Source organism: Mytilus californianus, unplaced genomic scaffold (assembly GCF_021869535.1).
Source record: "Mytilus californianus isolate M0D057914Y unplaced genomic scaffold, xbMytCali1.0.p SCAF_9, whole genome shotgun sequence".
NCBI classification, from domain to species: Eukaryota; Metazoa; Mollusca; class Bivalvia; order Mytilida; family Mytilidae; genus Mytilus; species Mytilus californianus.
The window spans coordinates 45,102,117-45,121,702 of NW_026262745.1; the positions used below are offsets into that span (position 1 = coordinate 45,102,117).

Below are 19,586 nucleotides of genomic sequence, written 5' to 3' on the forward strand. Positions count from 1 at the left end.
GTCGTTTAGTCTAAATGACACTAATAAATTTATGAATTCAGATATAATAGAATGTAAGCTGAGTGATAAACGTTTTTATGGTATGGAAGCCTTAGTAGGACATCCCTGTAGGGACGATAAGCTGGATAGATATAAGAACTACACGGACAATAACAGTAAGGGGACGACTATTTGATATTCTGGGGAGGGGAGGGGGCAGGAGGATTTTTTTGCGGATTTATTATTCATTTTAATCTGTCGCTAAGCATGTCTATTTTTTCAGCTCTTACCAGGACACCAAATTATATTCTCCTCCCCCCTTTCCCCCAAAAAAATCAAATGGTTTTACCCTTATTTAACACGAGTTTAGATTGATTGATTGTTGGTTGCTTATTTGTAACGTCCAGTGACAAATATTGCATGCATGTTCAGGAAAACACGAGTTTAAAAGTCCGGTATATAATATAAAAATAAGGAGATGTGGTATCATTGCCAATGAGGCAACTATCCACCAGAGTTCAAATGAAGTGGATGTAAGCAATTATGAGCTACCGTACAATGAAAAAACCCATACCGTATAGTCGGCTATAAAATGCCCCGACGTGAAAAATGTGAAACAATTCAAACGAAAATACTAACAGCCTAATTATATATAACAAAACAATTTACAAAAATCAAATATGAGTCGACAGACATGAACCAACGACCACCACTGAACTACAGGCTCCTGACTTTGGGACAGGCACATAAAGAATATGACAGGGTTAAACTTGTGTGTCAGCGCTCAACTCTCCACTAAACTGGGACAGTGGTGTAACAGTACAAGAAAAGAACAAACTGTAAAAATAAGTTCAAATTGGATTGATAACATAAACAGTACCAAATTTTCTGCACCAGATGTGCATTAACTCAAAAGATCGGTACGAGACACACACACAAAAACAACTCACATTAAGACAATAGACACAAAGCACCGAAATAAGAGTATTTGCAGTTACTGAAAGCTTGTTCAAAGCCAATTAAAACTAACAAATAAATCATGTCCTTTGAGACTAAAGTATCAATCAGTACATAACCAACGGATTTAGTCATAAACAGTCTGAGAAACGCATGACCTTGTATACCTTCAATGTATACACATACAACTAAGGTTCTCGAAAAGTGGTGGTCCGAAGGTTTTGACCACCAAAGTTTTGCAAGGACCGACACAATTTTGGTATTTTGCAGTAGAAATAATACTAGTAGTTAGGACCAGCAGATTTTCTTCAAGGACCACCAGGAAAAAAAAGATTGTGAGAACTCTGCGGATATTTTGTATATGCAAAAATAATCCAGTTTGGTTATTTTAAAATTTTTGATATACAAGATGTCCTTTTAGATCATATACCAGACAAATATTGACAAATTATTATACAGGTTAAGATTATACCTGAAAATCAAATGGTCGGAGCTTTGAGCCATATTCGTTTAGCTAAATTAAGTTAGGAAAGCATAAAGAAAAAATGTCACGAACACAGCGATTTCTTCCAACCAATTTTCTTTATTTTTACACTTATTACATAATTACATCAATGCCAAAACAGAGTACACTATTACAGGATTTACAGTCATGTCTACCGAATGAACTGACGTAACTAAATTTTCTAATAAATCATCATAAACTTCATTTATGTCACCCAACATAAAAAAAATTATGCTATATTCGACGGCAAATTGAATTTGTTTTTTATTGCTTCTTCTACAGAATATCCCCAGAAGAGGTCCAGATTCATTTTTTTGGACTCTTCACCAGAAGACATTCTGGAGATGTACGGAGATGTACGGAAGAGACCATTAAAACACGCCCCAGATGCTCAAACAGGATTCGCACCTCAAAAAAATATTTCCTCATAAAAACAAAAATACAATAATATTTATTTTTTGTCCATACACACTAAGTACCGAAGGGCCATTACATCACAATGCAGACTCTTATATTGTTTTGGACTCTACAAATTGTAAATAAACAGTACTTACAAGAACCAACTATAGGTTAAACCAGTTTCACTCTAGATGTAATGTTGCCGGTTAAAGTGTACTCTGAAGACTATAGCTTTTCGATCGGAAAATGCGGGATTGAAAACTCAATTTTTACTCTATTGACATTTTTTACATTTACATTGATTTACGTTTTTACAGATTACATTATTTAAAAAGTACGATATATATAAAACATATAATTACAAATTCAACATAAAGTGCAATGCCCCGTTATCCTACATCAGAAATAAAACTAGTAGATTTATAATAATATTGATCAACAAAGTACTAGCTGCATGTTCATATTCATGAAGTCGTCTAAATGAATTGAAATCCAAAAAAAAATTATAGAATTATAAGGCCACTCCAAATTGATTCATACTTCTTCGGATTCGCTCGTTCACAATGTTGGAAATTAAAAAAAAAAAATACATTACTGGCCATTCCCTGAAGACTTTCTGAATTATCGCTCCATTTAAATGAACTCAACAATTTTCATTTTCAAATTATCATCGTTCGTCCACAATTCACAGAAAATTGATGTTTAAAAATATTTCTCACTCACCAAAACAAGTATTTAACTTGGAGCGGCATACACATTATAAAGGAAAGGGGGTGCAATGTCGATTCCTTTGGGCAAAGTATACGTAATTGAGCTATTCGTTTTGCTGTCTGAATCATTAAAGTATAAGTAATGATTGAACAACATGAAAAAATACGAGTCTGCAGTCGACGCCGTCATGATGTTAAGAATGTTTCGTTCACTAGATACATATACTGCCTAATTATTTTTCAATGAAAACAAATCCGGTGATGCCATAATATTTTCTCATCATCAAAACGGAAATGTTAGCAGCAATAACATATCATATTTAAACACGACACTGTGGGCCGAATGTCGACAAATTGCAAATTAAAATGTAAAAAAAAAATATTTTTCTCCGCTTTTTACGTACATTCCTTCTATCTTTAGATCCTTTTGTGTAAAAAATTTAAACTCGAAATACAGTTAGATAACGCTCACTTCGCCTTGAGAAGTAACTACATGCCGTCCACACTATACATATGCAGCAACATCAATACGCAATACGCGACAGTTATTATTCTTACAGCTACCCGAAGCTGTGAACAGATATGTCTTTATTTTTCCTGATTTGCACTCGGCACTGATTGATTACAGCCTTATTTTCACTGTTTCTAACATGCAGTGGAAGTCTTTCTTAGAAATGCGTAAATACATTTCTGAGTTTCAATGAAAGAGCTAGTGTAACTATAGTTCAAAATATCACGACAAGTTATATTTACCAAATCGTGTTTTGAAGGCTTTAATAAGGTTTATACTATCCAACATTATAATAAACAGGAAAACAGTTATTAAAATTATCAAACCACTGATACCCAAATAACGGACGGATGTTCGGTCATCAGTGGCTGAATTTAGCTTTCTAATGGAGGACGATAACTTCCGCTTTTCAACTCGTAGTGACGTTTGCAGGTCAACTAATCTTTGTTGTATTTTCTCCTCTGTATTCAGAGAATCAACGGAACAAGGACAGTAACACGAATCACCAACTGTAGTATCTGTCCCTGGATTAGTGTTGTACACGTCATCAATTTCTGTTGTGACGGTATTTCCTGTTGTTTCTTGATTAGAGTTTGATTGTGTTGATCTGATTGTTGTATCAGGCATTGTTGCTTCGTCTGATGTCACTGTTGATCCCTTTTGTATCAAACTTGGAGTTGATTCTGCAGCATCTGGAGTGATTGTGTTGTCAACACCATCAGTTTCTGTTGTGACGGGTTTTCCTGTTGTTTCCGTAGAGCGTTTTAAAACTGTACTTGTAACGGTAACATCTGCATTTTCTGTTGTCTCTGTTTTTGAAGTTTCCTGTAACTGAAGCATGGTTGTAATGGTTTCTATGGCTGCTGTTGAGGTTCTTGGCTCAGCTGTTGAAGTTTTAGGCTCAGTTGTTGATGGTCTTTGCTCAGCTGTTGACGAATCAGTAATTGGTGTAGTCGAATATGCTACAATATAAATCAAAACATTTTTATAATACATTTTAGACTTATCAAATGATAGTCTTTAGTAATGACAATTTTTTACTGTTGGACTTTTGAACGACTTCAGTGCAATGATCACGGAAAGGATAAGTCACGGTTACTTATTAAAGATCATAGAGATCAAAGCTGTTACGATTAACCAGTATTACTTCGTGAATCTTTCATTGGTGTTTACGAACATCCATGCAGTGGAATCCCTTGTTGTTTTTGAACATCTTGTTGCAAAAAGTTTCATTCATGTAATCAGAGGGAAAACCAACTGTACAATGGATTAATATTTTATACGTTCTGCAATTGGTTTTAGCGACGGGATAGTCAGTAAATTTTGACTGGCACTGGGAAAGAGAACACGGTGTATATATAGATTTGAAAATTTTGCCTGTCAACAGGCAACTGTATTATACGTGACCTTCTTTAATTTTGTTTTACATTTTTTTGATTTGCTGAGAGCGTGACTACAGGCACACAACGTCGAATCTCAAATCTTCATTTTTGATGGACATAGATTAAGGGAAAAGCAAGATTTTGATTGGTCAAATACCAGACTATTTAAAAAATTCATGTAAGTTTAAGCGCTACGTCCAACAGACAGGGAACAATGTCATCGTTAGTGCGAATATTAGAGCGCCCACTCATTATTTTTTTTTGGGGGGGGGGGAGGGATATTCCCCCCACATGAATATTTACTTTCAATCATTGTGAGAATCGAGTAATTATTATTAATACTGAAATATTGCATAAATATTATTTTTTCATGCACAACCCTTTCCAACATTTTGCGGTGATGATGTTTATTTTGAAAGATTACCTGTTTTTGCTAGTAACGATGTCAGGTGGACTTTTTTCATATCTCCTCCCCATTCCCCCAATATCCCATTCCCAAATATCTGTCTTACTCCATGTATATACATGTTCGTCCTAACTATTCATGCAATTATCTACATTCTTTTTGATTTGACATATGATTAAATCTAGTTATATAGTTTTTGAAAATTAGTTTACAGAATTGATTTTAACTTTCTTTTTAATCATCATCAATAAAATATACATCGTATAGAAAAGAAATGTACTTATGCAAATCTTCTATTCAGAGAACCTATTGGCCATCAAACGATTCATGACCTATTATCAAAAACTTTCCTCCTTTTAATCTTTCCTTTTACACATGACCGATTTGTCTTTCAGCAAAATCGAATACTCAAGTACCATATTCAATAAATAAAGATAAATCTGAAGTAACTCAAATCTTTATTGATATTTCTAGTAATTCGTTTGCATTAATTTAAAATGCAATACAATTATTTATCTATCGCGAAAAGAAGAAAATTATAATTAACGATTAATTCATAACAAAGGATAACCGTAACGGTAAGTAGAAGGTTTATGATAAAAAAAAATTAATTCTGGATTAACGGAAAAATCCAATCGAGTAAGAATTCATTCCACTTCCCTAGGTGCGCTGGTTTGCTGCAATGAAGAGCTACGACTAGCAGTTATCTCTCCGCAACTTCCATGTGATAATTGGTTGAATTAGAGATTTCCAATAAAATGACATATGTACGTAACTCGACGTATGGACGTAATGGGACGGGTTATTGCCAACCATCGAATTTGATTGAATACGTCGCTTAAGTTTAAACAAAGTATTCCAAGACTTTTAAAATCACACACTGGAATGTTTGTCCATACAATTTTTTTTTATCATGACGAAAAATGATAGAAATATTGCATTTTTATTTATCACGTGGTTTTCCAGATTCCCGCCTTTATTTTACTGAAATATTATAAGATCACATTAACAAACGTATCCCATACCATACCTATCGTACGTACGATTCGAGTTATCTTTCGTGGTTTTGATTATGACAATTATTTTTCAATATACTTTGCAGATGAACTCCCCGTTATACTTTTTTTCTGTCTTTCTTTATAGTTTATCTATCTTTTAATTATATTTGTTGCGGGGGAAATATTTAGAAGGATATGTTTCTGACAATTTCAGAAATATCGAAAGCAGAATTTGTCAAAATCTCTCTTATAAAGGTTGAAAATTCAGATATAACTATCGCTTCCATTTAATTTATAAACAAAATTATTTTTCATTTATTATAAAATGTATTGATAAAGAAATCCCTATAAATGTTAGTTTTTTTCTTTAGAATTAAGGTGTGTTCGATTAGGGATTGTTCTGTATTAATTTGTTTAACGGGAATACTATCGGAGTCAAAATACAAAAGATATTTCCAGGGAATATATTTGATATCCCTTGAAGTGAACTAACTTAGAGTATTTTATCCATTTTATTGATAAACAACTTAAAGGGTGTCATCGAATTCATTTTAATGAGTACATCATACGGGGATGTGTAAGGTATACGTAAGTAACATTGAACAACATAAAATAATAACATTTTGTTGTCCGCTCCTTATCCAAGATGCATCCTAAAATGAACAAGGTAGATACAGATATCTTTTTTAAGTAACAGACAAAGTGTAACTCGCAAAAAACTTTTTTTTTGTTTTGATCAGGAATCTATCTGAATTCAAATACCTAACCGAATCCTGAGAATTAAGCCTTTAACAAGAAGTTTCATTGAAATATATTGATTAAATGCGCACTAAAAATATTTTTTCATGATATAATTCCACAAATCTGAATTTTTCATAGACAGTATCTTTTTGCCATTGTGTGACCTATCAAGAGTATGATCACCTACACCTATTTTGCGATTCTTATTTTCAATAAACCGTTCACTCCCTACAAGCATTGGCGTCTTTAAACCAAGATCATTTACCTCACCAGAAATAAAATTCAAGTTACGCTACTGTCGATTGATTGACAGTTGGTTGCTTAACGTCCAGTGGCAAATATTTAATGCATAATTAACGTGTAGAGAGCGAGACATTATATCTAAAAGAGGCATCGGATTTAACGTCCCCACTCTGACCGGACGGACTGCGTACTTGTACATCCCGCACACCTAAGAGGTTACTATCGAGACGTGGCGACCAAAGAGACAGTTATGAATCTGGCAGATATACATATACATGAATGTTTATTAATCAGAACATTTGCAACAAGAATGTGTGGCATTAAGACACCGTGCACCTTCACATGATAATATTTCCATGTTCAGTGCACCACTTAATCTGGGTCAAACTCATAGTTGGTATATAATTTTAAAGGTTTTATATTTTGAACAGAACGGAAGAACGGACGGATGCACAGACCAGTAAATATGATATTCACATGCTATCATAAGTTGGTCATAAAACTAAAAAGATCATCTTACTTAACAAAAATTTAATTAAATAGTCCGTACATATCCGTTTTTCATACGTATTTGTATAATTAAACGTCAAATATTTTAGGGAAAAAAACCAATTTCAGAACATTGACGTTATAGTACACCTACGTTTGTACGGGCTCTTCCTTGAATGATCAATCCATGCATCATAATAATTAAAGACAAGATATATATAAACAAATTAACTGATTCAGTAAAGTGTAATCATATTTTTCCTGCAGATGCGTCCTCAATCATTCCATTTGATAAAATTCTACGGAAAGGTGACACAGATGCATAATGATCTGAATTTTTACCTTCGACAAAAGTATCTTAAAATAAATTATAGAAGTATGCTAAAAAAAAAAAAAAGAAGAAGAGGCAAGTCGTGTACACCTTTTACATTCCGGCGTGTTTGAAACTCTTTTCTTGATCTTATAACTCAAAAATAGAATATGATCACGCTTCAGATTCCATTATTTTTATTTGTTCAAACTTAATTTTGATTATTGAGCCTTAAGAATTCATCGTTTGAGAGATAAATATATGGGTCAAGTGAAGTGACGAAGAAATGGTCGGTGTATTTGATTACCGGTAACTGAACTAATTATTCCCTTTAATGTTGTTGTCAATGATATCACCTCAAATTTAATAACAAAATATGTAAAGAACTAAATTAGTCGTTTGTGCTAATTTTTAAATTACATGTGTTCCAACAAAGTATGTGTATTCCACGAGCCAAAACTTCATGCAGTCTATGGTCCCCTCCGTCGTCCTTCAATGCAATAGACCGAGATACGGTCAGATAGGTCGGTTATGTCGAGTAATGTCATTTTATTGGAAATCTCTATTAATAAGGATTTATGACACGAACTATTTGAGAGTGCTGTATTTGTCCGCTTCTTGTTCAGAAAACTAGAAATGAGATTCAAATAACATAACTTGGAATCATCAAATCTTATTGTTTTAATCTTTAAAAAATTTTGTAAATGGGCGTAAAACCTAATTTACCGGTGTTTGAGAGTTGTGGTGTAAACACCAATTAGACAATTAGAAGAGAAATCGGGAGTTAAATTTTCCACAAAAGAAAAACGCGAAAATTATATAATACACCCTGTTTATAAAAGTGATTCATATAAGATTCTCTGTGTATTTGAGATTAAACCTTTCTTCGGAAAGTGTAAAGTTTGAAAACAGGTGGAAAAACCCACTGAATAATAGACTATTAAGAAAGACTCTTTCATTTTTGTCATTTTCATTGGGGGATGATGACACAAGAAAGATAGGGCAAGTGCTCCGGTTCCATATACTGGTAAAGTGTAAATACATAAATATAAAGACACAAAATGTACTACTAGAATGGTAGAATATAACTAGAATAAAATCTGAAGGAGTATGGTTATTTTTTAATGTGAAATACTTACACAATAAATCTGCATCGCAGTCCTCTTCAAACATCCAGGTATTATCATTACCTTAAATACACAAAATAAATAGATAGCCATAATAAAAAGTAAGTTGGAAACAAATCTGATCAAATGTTGTAAAATGTTATAGAAAATAAGAAAGACACCGCAAATGGGGTTTCACTAATTGTTATAAATATCAAAGTAGATATAAAAATAGTCTAATTTATTTGTTTTGTTTTTGTACTTTTTGCGTAATAATTTACAGATAATTCTTTTATCTTCTCCCAACTGGAATTGTAAGAGACCTAACAGACCATAAACAAGAAAAATAAGTGCACGACACCACCTATCAAGACAAAGATCGATAAATCTAAATGAAAACGTCATTTCTTATTTCAAACTAAATCAAATGGGTTTATCTTATTCCAACGTTCTAAATACAGCTGTAATAATATTCGCTGACGATAACGCATCTTATTATCAATAATTAAGCTAATAAAACACCAAAACATTGATGATTTTTTTGTGTGTTTATCAGACTTTGTTGTACAATGTTCACATTCAAATGAAAGAGATGGATAAAACTGATTAAAAATATCCTAATTAGGATTGCTGTCTCGTTGAGTATTCCTCACTTATCCTTTGTAAATACTAAAGGATTTTCTACCCCAGAAATATATGACTGTACCTGAATTTAGCAAAACCTTTCAGAATTTTGGGTCCTTATAATGCGCTTCAACTTCGTATTTCATTTTGCTTTTTTAACTTTTTTTTATTCGAGCGTCACTGATAGTACTTTTGTAGACGAAACGCGCGTTTGGACTAATTAGGTTTTTTAATCCTGGTATTTATGATGAGTTTATTTTAATTTATATCTAAATAACAACGTTCAATGCCGATCAATGTACCGAAAACATGCTTCCCGGAATATCCTGCATCAGATACGCTGGAGACTATAAGCCAAATACAGTAAATAATGGTGAGTATAGCAAATCCAAAACGAGTCTTAAAAAGATTGATGAATGGATTTGTATAAAACGTCTAGTGGCAAATATAACATGTGTATCATTACGAGAACTGAATATGAATCCGGCGTTGTACTATAGACCGACACTCTGAGTCATATTTTAACGTTCCAGTTCTCAAGAATGACATGTTACTCTACCCGGTCACATTATTTTTGACTCCGAACTTAATAGTCTTTGCTCTTTCTCTCTAATGCCTGGTTCTTAGCGGAGAACCACCAATATCAATTTTCAAGACTTTGGTTAGATTCGACAGGGGATCGACTTCACAATCTCCCTCACTGGAATTGAACACGAAAGCGTTACCACGAAACCACTGAAGCGATACGTCCAAGAAGGCAATATCGTTATATTGATTAAAAAATCAAATGACTCATTACTTATTGTGGCATTCAATGCATTATAGCATGGGTCTTCGTCGATAACACCATCACAGTCATTGTCAATACCATCAATCGTCTCTAATCTCGGTATACAGTCCTGAAATTATAATATAAATATATAAGGTATACGATACATGAACTTAATCAAAGTCTACTCCATGCACCTTCAACTCTGGTCGATACAAATTCACATATACGTTTCTATATAATAAGAAAATAGTCAAGCTTATCATTATTTCTTTTGGCTTATAAAAGTTTCGGAAACTGCAATTCATACAATTCATCTTTTGTTGTACTGTTACACCACTTCCCAGGTTAGAGGGATGGTTTGGCTCCAGAAAACATGTTTAGCCTCGCCAAATTATGTATGTGAAGTCCCAAGTTAGGAGCCTGCATTTCATTGGTTGTCTTTTGTTGCTGTGTATCATAATTGTTTTTCGTTTATGGTATTATACATAAATCCGTTAGTTTTCTCGTTTGAATTGTTTTACATTTGTCATGTCGGGGTCTTTTATAGCTTACTATGCGGTATGGGTTTTGATCATTGTTGAAGGCCATATGGTGACCTATAGTTGTTAACTTCTGTGTTATTTGGTCTCTTGAGGAGGACAGTCTCATTGGCAATCATACCACATCTTCTTAATTTTATAATGGAGTCTTCATCACTGACACCGTGACAACAGCATTATCCCTTGATTCAGATATAACTATTATTTCAGTGTTACTATGGCAAATATATCATCCACTATGGGGTTAAATGTATTGGCTTGAAAACATGTAAGAAATAATTCTAGAACCTCATTTATGATATCGTAACAGACTAACCGTCGTTATAATATCATAAACCATCTATTCAGCTACACACTATCAACCAACTTATGTTCACGAGATATTTTTTTTGCGTCTTTCGAAGTAAAAAAAACGGGAAATATAAATCGTCGCGACCATGTCACACAATGAAAATGCGACAAGAAAGTTAACACCGAAAAAGTAAATCACTGGATAAGTAGATTGGGCTTTAACACGAAAAGTTGTTATATCGCAATAGTTAGTTGGTTTGTAGTTCTGAAGGAATCATATAACCCACAAATAAATAAGGTATTTAATTGACATTCAAAAGAACCACACCTTTCTTCTCTTCTTCATATGTGCAGAAAAGAAATTTTTATAGAAATGTCACTGTATACACTCATCCGTACCATCAGCGCCATTACCCACATCATCAGTCTCCTGTCGCATCAAATGTCAAATGGGACTTTGGTGGCCGCGTTGTCTAAGTAGTCGAACTACTGTATCACTAGCCTGTCAATACTGAGGTTGTGAGTTGAATCTCGCACGTAGTAGGTACATTCGACCCCAATCTTAATTGACTAGGATCGTCAGTTTTCATAAAGAAGGTCGTTGGTTCTCTCCAGGCTTCCAGCTTCCTCAACCGATAAAAAATGCCCGCCTCGAAATAGCTCAACAAAGCTGAAAGTGGCGTTAACAAAAACCAACCAATCAATCAATCAATCAATCAAATGTCAAATCACAGTTATTGTTAATATTTGTCAGCCTTCTTTGTATCGGATGTCCAGTTCTCTGTGTTTCAGTGTAAATAGTAATTTTATGCTAAGGTTGTAATACAAACTCATGAACTGAAGACAGTCAAGCATCACAATGTTAAAAGAAAAAGACGAAAAAAATGAAATAAGTGTACAAAAGCATTACTCATGCAGAAAGATAAAGAATTAACAACAAGGAACCCACCAAAAATTATGGATCAACTATGAAGGTAATCCACAGAAATGGAATATACACTAAACAATACACGACAGAACTAAACGAAAGCAACAGCAACGAGAATGAGTTTAAAAAGTAGAGGTCAACCCGGGTGCTCAGAAGGTTAATCGATTCTTGTTGCACTATTGAAATCCGTCGTGTCGCTGATGACATCAATAAATGACATATCCGTTTGCCTTAACCATGGATATCTTTTGAGCATAGACCTTAAACTATTCCTCTCTATAAGATACCTAGTTTATCACATTTAACTCAACAGTTACGCCATCGATCTATGATTCAGCTTTGCACCCCTGAAATCATCATGCAAATGAATGCATCACATTTTCAATAGCAACATTTTGAATTATTCTGTGTACACTAGGCATAAATGGCCTCAGCCATATTTTGGAGTTTTTGGTTTTCAATGCTCTTCAACTTCGCTTTTGGTTCCGTCTTCCAAATGTCTTGATTCGAGTGTACTTGTAAGTATCATGTAAACTAAACGCTTGTCTGGCGTAGTAAATATTCGAGTGTATTTGTAAGTATCATGTAGACTAAACGATCGTCTGGCGTACTAAATGTTCGAGTGTACTTGTAAGTATCATGTAGACTAAACGATCGTCTGGCGTACTAAATGTTCGAGTGTACTTGTAAGTATCATGTAGACTAAACGATCGTCTGGCGTACTAAATGTTCGAGTGTACTTGTAAGTATCATGTAGACTAAACGATCGTCTGGCGTACTAAATGTTCGAGTGTACTTGTAAGTATCATGTAGACTAAACGTTCGTCTGGCGTACTAAATGTTCGAAATAAACTCATCATAGATACCAGATTTGAAATTTTATATTTGCGCCAGACGCGCGTTTCGTCTACAAAAGACTCATCAGTGACGCTCGAATCAAAAAATGTTAAAAAGGCCAAATAAAGTACGAAGTTGAAGAGCAGTGAGGACCAAAAATTCCTAAATGTTTTTCCAAATACAGCTAAGGTAACCTATTCCTGAGGTAGAGTGTACTTGTAAGTATCATGTAGACAAAACGCTCGTCTGGCGTACTAAATGTTTGAGTGTACTTGTAAGTATCATGTAGACTAAACGCTCGTCTGGCGAACTAAATGTTTGAGTGTACTTGTAAGTATGATGTAGACAAAGCGATCGTCTGGCGCACTAAATGTTTGAGTGTACTTGTAAGTATCATGTAGACTATCTTCCTATATCTATAAACGCTCGTCTGACGTACTAAATGTTTAGCCTAGTACCAGTATCGTTGATGAGTTATTACTACACTATTGCATGAATTCATACTTCTTATTTAGTCTTTTCTACTCGCACTTCATTTCAAATCATAACATATAACGATATTTGATCTGTTGTTTTGAATATCTTGACATATTTACACTGTAATTGAAAAAAAAAACATGAAATAAAATAAACCTGAAATAAACAATACCGATTAAAATTCCTTTGAAATTAAAAAAAATACTTCTATAGAATTAATACAATAGAAATTAAGATACCTGTACAATTTGCTGAAATAACATACTTGCAACGTATGCGTAACTGTATCCAGGTAAATTCGAACCATCAGTTTTCTTTGCACTACCGGCAAAAATGTAGATAAATATGTCTCTATCTGTAGTTATGCTATGGACACCAATGCCAATTTCGTGATGAGCAGCCTGTGGCAAAAGTGTACCATCTAAGGTAACTTCTACAACACTCCCAATACTTGAAATATAACCAACAAAGAAAGTGGTACTTGCTTCAAATGGAGTCTCTGGAACTACAAACACGCTATTTGACGTATACTGGTCCGTACTAGGTAGGACAAGATTAGAAGGATTTACACCTATATTTAAAGGCATATACACAGTCACTGATATTTCTTTTTCTGCTAAAATGTTTATTACACATTGCTGTAATGTTAAATGAAAAATTTCAGTAACATAAGAACCAGAATAGTTCAGAGATAGGTACATACTTATACCACACTGAGACGAATTAACGGTCACGTGGTTTTTATTTCCTCTTGACATAATTGTAAGTTTGACATATTGAATATCAGGAAAAGGGGGACTAATATAGTGTTTTCCCCATGTTTGTGTATGTAACATTTGTTCCGTGACAAACCCCTTGTCTTCTGAAAGACCACCACAGAAAACTGCTATAGGTTTATTTGCACTAATTCTACTTCCTGTAATGTCGTCCGTTCCGGTAAATTGATACGTTTCACGTGATTTCATTTTAAAAGTTATCAGCTCGCCGTATCGATATATTCGAAAATTGCTTGAACTGAGAGTATGGTTTGCTCCAAGAGACAACAGGATTCTTACTTTGGTGTTATCCTTTGTAGCAACAATAACACATTTACCATCTTTGCCTTTTATTTCCGTGACCGCAAAATAGTCAAAACCTATGGAGTCTGCCGGGTATACAAGAAAAGAACTTACTGCACTTTCAGTAGAAATATATTGGGCCACTACCAAAATATCACTTGTTGATGTAATCTTTATACCAAACGTTCCGTGAAAAGTCGTATCATACAACAAAATGACGTCATATTTTCTAGCTGAAAGTTGTTTGACATCGCCATAGTTCAGGGTTAAGTTCGTTGTCCAGCCTGAATAACTACTTTCCACGTAAATGGTCGCCGGAGTTGATGTTACTGGTGTCAAAGTTATAGATACATTACTGTATTGGTAGAACTCATTGTCATTCATAAAAGCAAGGAAGAAACTTTTTCCAGCCGTATCAACAGGGCCTAAAATTTAAACATACATGATAAAAATACAAAAAATAACTTTAATGATTAATGTACATTTATGAAAAGAAAAATATAACAAAAATAGTAGCAATTGAGAACATTTAAATGCACCTGTTCAATTCAGTCTGTGATTTTTTATACAAGTAAGTCAAATATGAAAGTAAAATGTATGTCATAAACATTATTTAGAAAGGGGCTTAATTTACAAGATATTTGGGGACCACTAGATTTGTATGACAAAATGAAAATATAAGTAAACAATTAGGGGAAGAACGGGATAAGAATATAAATATATATATTCCTTTGTGCTCCTTAATTTAAACATCTTACTAAGATTCCATTATTTAAGCACACACACTATGTATTGGCGGCATATCTTGTGTAGCCAAATAATATATAGCCTGTTGGTGATTTACAGCATTATATATTTGGTAGGTATAGCCCCCGTCTTTCACTTTATTCACATGTCCTTAGTCAGAAGCCTGTTGATAAGTGGTTGACGTTGGTTGCTGTCTGTCATGTTTGTTTTTTTTTCGCTTATTGTTTTGTTAAAAATCAGGTCGTTGGTTTTTCACGTTGGAATTGCACCTTGCATCTGGCGTAAAAAATATAAGACTGGACTTTTTTTTTGTTGTCATTTCGGGCTTTTTTTTAGCTGACTACTTTTAAACAGTATGAGATTTGTTCGTAGTTGAAGGTCGTACGATAACTATAGTTTTTTACATCCACTTCGTTTGGACTCTAGTGGATAGTTGTCTCATCGGCAATCTTACCAAATCTCCCTAATTTTTATATGGACGAGTTTCTAGCTTTGAAAATTGTTTGTTGATCATTATAATTCGTTGTTTGTCTGACTGTTCTGTTGAGTGTCTGCTTTATTTATTGGCATTATTTACATGCCTGATCAATACTCCTTTTTGCGGCCGTTTGTGCAGCATAACAGGTCATCGCAGTCGTTTTTGCAGCATTACAGGTCATCACAGCCGTTTCCGTAAAATGATTCTGTCATTTAAGAATCAACAACTCATTTCACAAAAAAACCTTACGAGAAAGTCATGCACATTTCAGTACAACTTACGATCTATTTTACCGGTAAGATTTTTTGTGAAAAGAGCCGCTGTCTGATGCCGATTGTGGTACGTCGTCAAAGTTCTAAGGGCATAAAATCGCGTGATAAATGTCAGAATCCAAAATATCGAAGAGGTGTGTATCGTTCAGAAATTGATAAACAACTGCGATTATTCTTCTAAGAGAACTTTGTGTCATGGTTCTTTTTGTTAGTTGGTTTTTATACTTTATGTCGATCTAATTAGTCAACTGTTACGCCGTTGTCCTAGGTTAAGGGGAAGGTGAAACGCTTGCAAACATGTTTATCCCCACCAAATTTTATATGTGCTTGTCCCACTTATTAGTTTTTACATAGATCAGGCTGTTGGTTTTCTTGTTTGCATTGTTTAACATTTTGTCATGTCGAGGACTTTCATAACTTACTATTAGTATACGGAGTGGATTTTTCTAATTGTTGACGGCCGAATGGCATTTTGGTATCTGATGGGTAGTTATATCGTTGTCAGTCATACCATTTTATACATGGAAGTTCCCATCAAACTTTTTAAGGATTATATAATACATTTAATATACCTGAGTTTGCTGTATCTGTATCAGTACAATCCAAACCAGGATCTGAAGTATGAAAGTAGTAAATTAGACATCGTATTATTACCTGAAGTAGAATTCGAACAGAAAATCAACATTAAATATTCCATTGTTTACTGAAAAGGCGCATATTAAATTCACTATATGTCCTTTATAATGTTAAAATCAACAACAACGAAACCAAAACAAGGCAATGCAATGCACTTTCCATATATCATGGAATTCGAAACAAAACTGATGCTAAGTTAAACATTATTGAATCGGTTCAACGTTTACAGAGTTCTGTTTTCTCATCAAAACCGTTGATATAAGAAAATAAAGTGACAAATTGACAATTTTTTTGTTTTCACAATTATTGATAAAACTTTTTTCCCCAGAAAATTTCAAAAACCGATTTTTGAACTTAAACTTGAAACATTTACACGGTCTGATTAAAATTTTATATTCTTTCCAAGAAATGAGGATAATGAATTCTCGTCTTTAAAATTTGGCGCTGCTTTTTGTACTCGATTTCCGCAAAATAAATTTTGACACCTTTGTTTGATTACACAGTTTTTTCTCACTTTCCGACTTGGTAAGATTTTCTGAACCGTATAAACTCATTTGCTTTGTAAATGAATATTTTTTATCGGATACTCTAACAGTTTTTGCTATTTCTTATATTTAATGATAAATTAGAGTTCAAACACGCGTATCGTTACTTTGGTTGACTAGTATAATACGAATTTCGATGCGCACGGGCCTCGGTAACCGGGTGTGGTCTTAGAAGTTCATCTACTGTCAACACTGAGGATGTGAGTTCGAATCCCGCACGTGATAGGTGCGTTCGAATCCAATCTTAATTTACTAGGATTGTCAGTTTTCCTGCTGAAAGTAGGTGGTTCTCTCCAGTCACTCCGGTTTCCTTCAATGACAACGGACCGCTAATATATAGGCAATAGTTTTGAAAAACCATTAACAATCAATCATTACTCAATCGATGCTGACTTGCCACAAGAAGATAATGGTTGGAATATTATATCACATACATATAAAACGTAAGCGAATGTTCGTTTTGGTGCCTTATGATAATTTTTATCTGAGAAGCTCGGGGTCAAAAATTATTTAAAAACCTAAATGCATAAATCATATGAAAATATCAAATTCGAAAAGACCAAACAGAAGAAAAAAAAACAAACAATATAACACGAAATTAACGCTTTTCTGAATTACTCTTCATCAGAAACGCCAAAACTAAGAAAATTGAAGGCCAATGTGTATTTTAATTCTTTAAAATAAATTCTACAGCTATTAACTGATAACTTAATAAATTTATATAATAAACCATGAACTGATAAGATAATCACGAGCATTTCTGGTATTCATATTTACTTTAGTCTATAATTTTCTAGATATTCCAGTGTGTCTTCGGTAAGATATTTTTTAGTTCAACATATTCTTACCTTCCAAGTTGATGCAAACATCTTCATCAATGTATCCGTCACAATCGTTATCCTCATAGTCAGCTGGTATCATCGGCGATTGAGTACATGCCTACAAGTGTGTATATTAAGTCATGACATTGAGATGAAAAACAGCAATAAAAGCGCTGTTTTTTGCTTTTTGTATTTTTTTTTTTTTTTTGGCTGTGCATGTACTGATTTTGTGTCATGGATGGATACCCATATCTTTTCTTTTCTATTGAATGAAATCAAAACATCTAATATTGCGTTTTACGCATTCTGATGTATATAGAAAAGGAAAAAGAAAAATATCCATCTTCGACCAACGATTATTCTCCCTAGATAAATTTCACTGCGCAAGGACAGGATCTAAAGGAATTTGGTTTATTTCACTGTGTTTCTGAACGACTGAAATCGACACCACAACAAAAATTTTACGGACGCCATCACGAGTTGGTTGACCTTTATGGAATATCTGTATCACATATGACGACGGATATTTCCTAAATTATCGTAACCACAATCCTGTCCTCTTTTCCTAGAATGTGACCTACCGAATTTGACTTATTACCGCATTTGTACTAACATGAGCAGCACGATGGATGCCACATGTTGAGCAGGATCTGCTTTCCGGAGCAGCTAATACATCTCCGGTTTTTGGTTCGTGTTGCTCAGTCTTTAGTTTTCTATGTTGTGTTATGTATGTATACTGTTGTTTTCATTTGGTCGTGTTTTTCTGCCACATCATTGTCAGTTCGTTTTTGACTTATGATATAAAAATAAGGATATGTGATATGTTTGCTAATGAGACAACTATTCACTAAAGTTCAAATGAAGTAGATGTAACTAATTATAGGCAACCGTACGTCCTTCAACAATGAGAAAACTCATACCTTATAGTCGGCTATAAAAGGCCCCGACATGAACATATGCAACAATTCAATTGAGAAAACTAACGGCCTTATTTATTACAAAGCAATTAACGGAAAACAAATATAACAGAAATGAACCAACGACAATCACTGAACTCCAGGCTCTTGACTTGGGACAGGCACATATAGAATGTGGCGGAGTTGCACATGCTTGAAGGCGAAAACCCTCACACTTACCTGGGACAGTGGTGTAACAGTACGACATAAGAAGAAACTATAAAAATCAGTTGAAAAGGGCTTAACTCATCAGATCAATATAAAGCAGAAAAACATCTAACAAAAACACAGACCGGATGTGGCAGGGTATTTATGCATCCCGAAAAAACAAAAATGACACAAAGTACAGGTCTGATAGTGCTCAAAGTCAATAACAACTAATAAATAAAATCATGTATTTAAGACTAAAATATCAACCAGTACACATCCAACATCCAATGGAGTTAGTGTAATTATAAAATTTCAATCCTGGTATCTATGATGAGTTTATTTACAACCACTGGGTCGGTGCCACTGCTGGTGGAATTTTTATTCCCAGAGGGTATCACCAGCCCAGTAGTCAGCACTTCTGTGTTGACTTGACTTATCATTGATATGTTCATAATTATAAATCAACTGTTTACAAATCTTGAAATTTTTTGAAATACTAAGGCTTTTCTACCTCAGGAATAGATAACCTTAGCTGTATTTGGCAAAACTTTTATGAATTTTTGGTTCTCAGTGCTCTTCAACTTCGTACTTTTTTTGGCCTTTTTAACATTTTTTGATTCGAGCGTCACTGATGAGTCTTTTGTAGACGAAACGCGCGTCTGGCGCAAATATAAGATTTCAATCCTGGTATCTTTGATGAGTTTATTTACAGTCGGTGA

The 19,586-nt window shown here is 34.0% G+C and overlaps 1 protein-coding gene across 1 annotated transcript; it reads right to left on the reverse strand.

The window, feature by feature from the left end:
* Positions 1 to 1,515: 1,515 nt before the first annotated feature.
* Positions 1,516 to 17,861, reverse strand: LOC127715912 (uncharacterized). Its single transcript, XM_052222026.1, has 6 exons — positions 17,789 to 17,861; positions 16,332 to 16,373; positions 13,444 to 14,687; positions 10,160 to 10,259; positions 8,770 to 8,820; positions 1,516 to 4,023 (listed from the first exon to the last, which is right to left on the reverse strand). Exons 1-6 carry the CDS (start codon positions 17,859 to 17,861, stop codon positions 3,284 to 3,286), a joined length of 2,250 nt encoding a protein of 749 aa, XP_052077986.1. The 3' UTR covers positions 1,516 to 3,283.
* Positions 17,862 to 19,586: the final 1,725 nt, after the last annotated feature.

Coding starts and splice junctions, on each gene's coding strand:
- LOC127715912 (XM_052222026.1), bottom strand. CDS start 17,861: ATGATACCAGCTGACTATGAGGATAACGATTGTGACGGATACATTGAT. Junction 8,821..10,159: donor TGCATTGAATGCCACAATAA/GTAATGAGTCAT, acceptor TGTGTATTTAAG/GTAATGATAATACCTGGATG. Junction 4,024..8,769: donor CTGCGATGCAGATTTATTGT/GTAAGTATTTCA, acceptor TTTATATTGTAG/CATATTCGACTACACCAATT.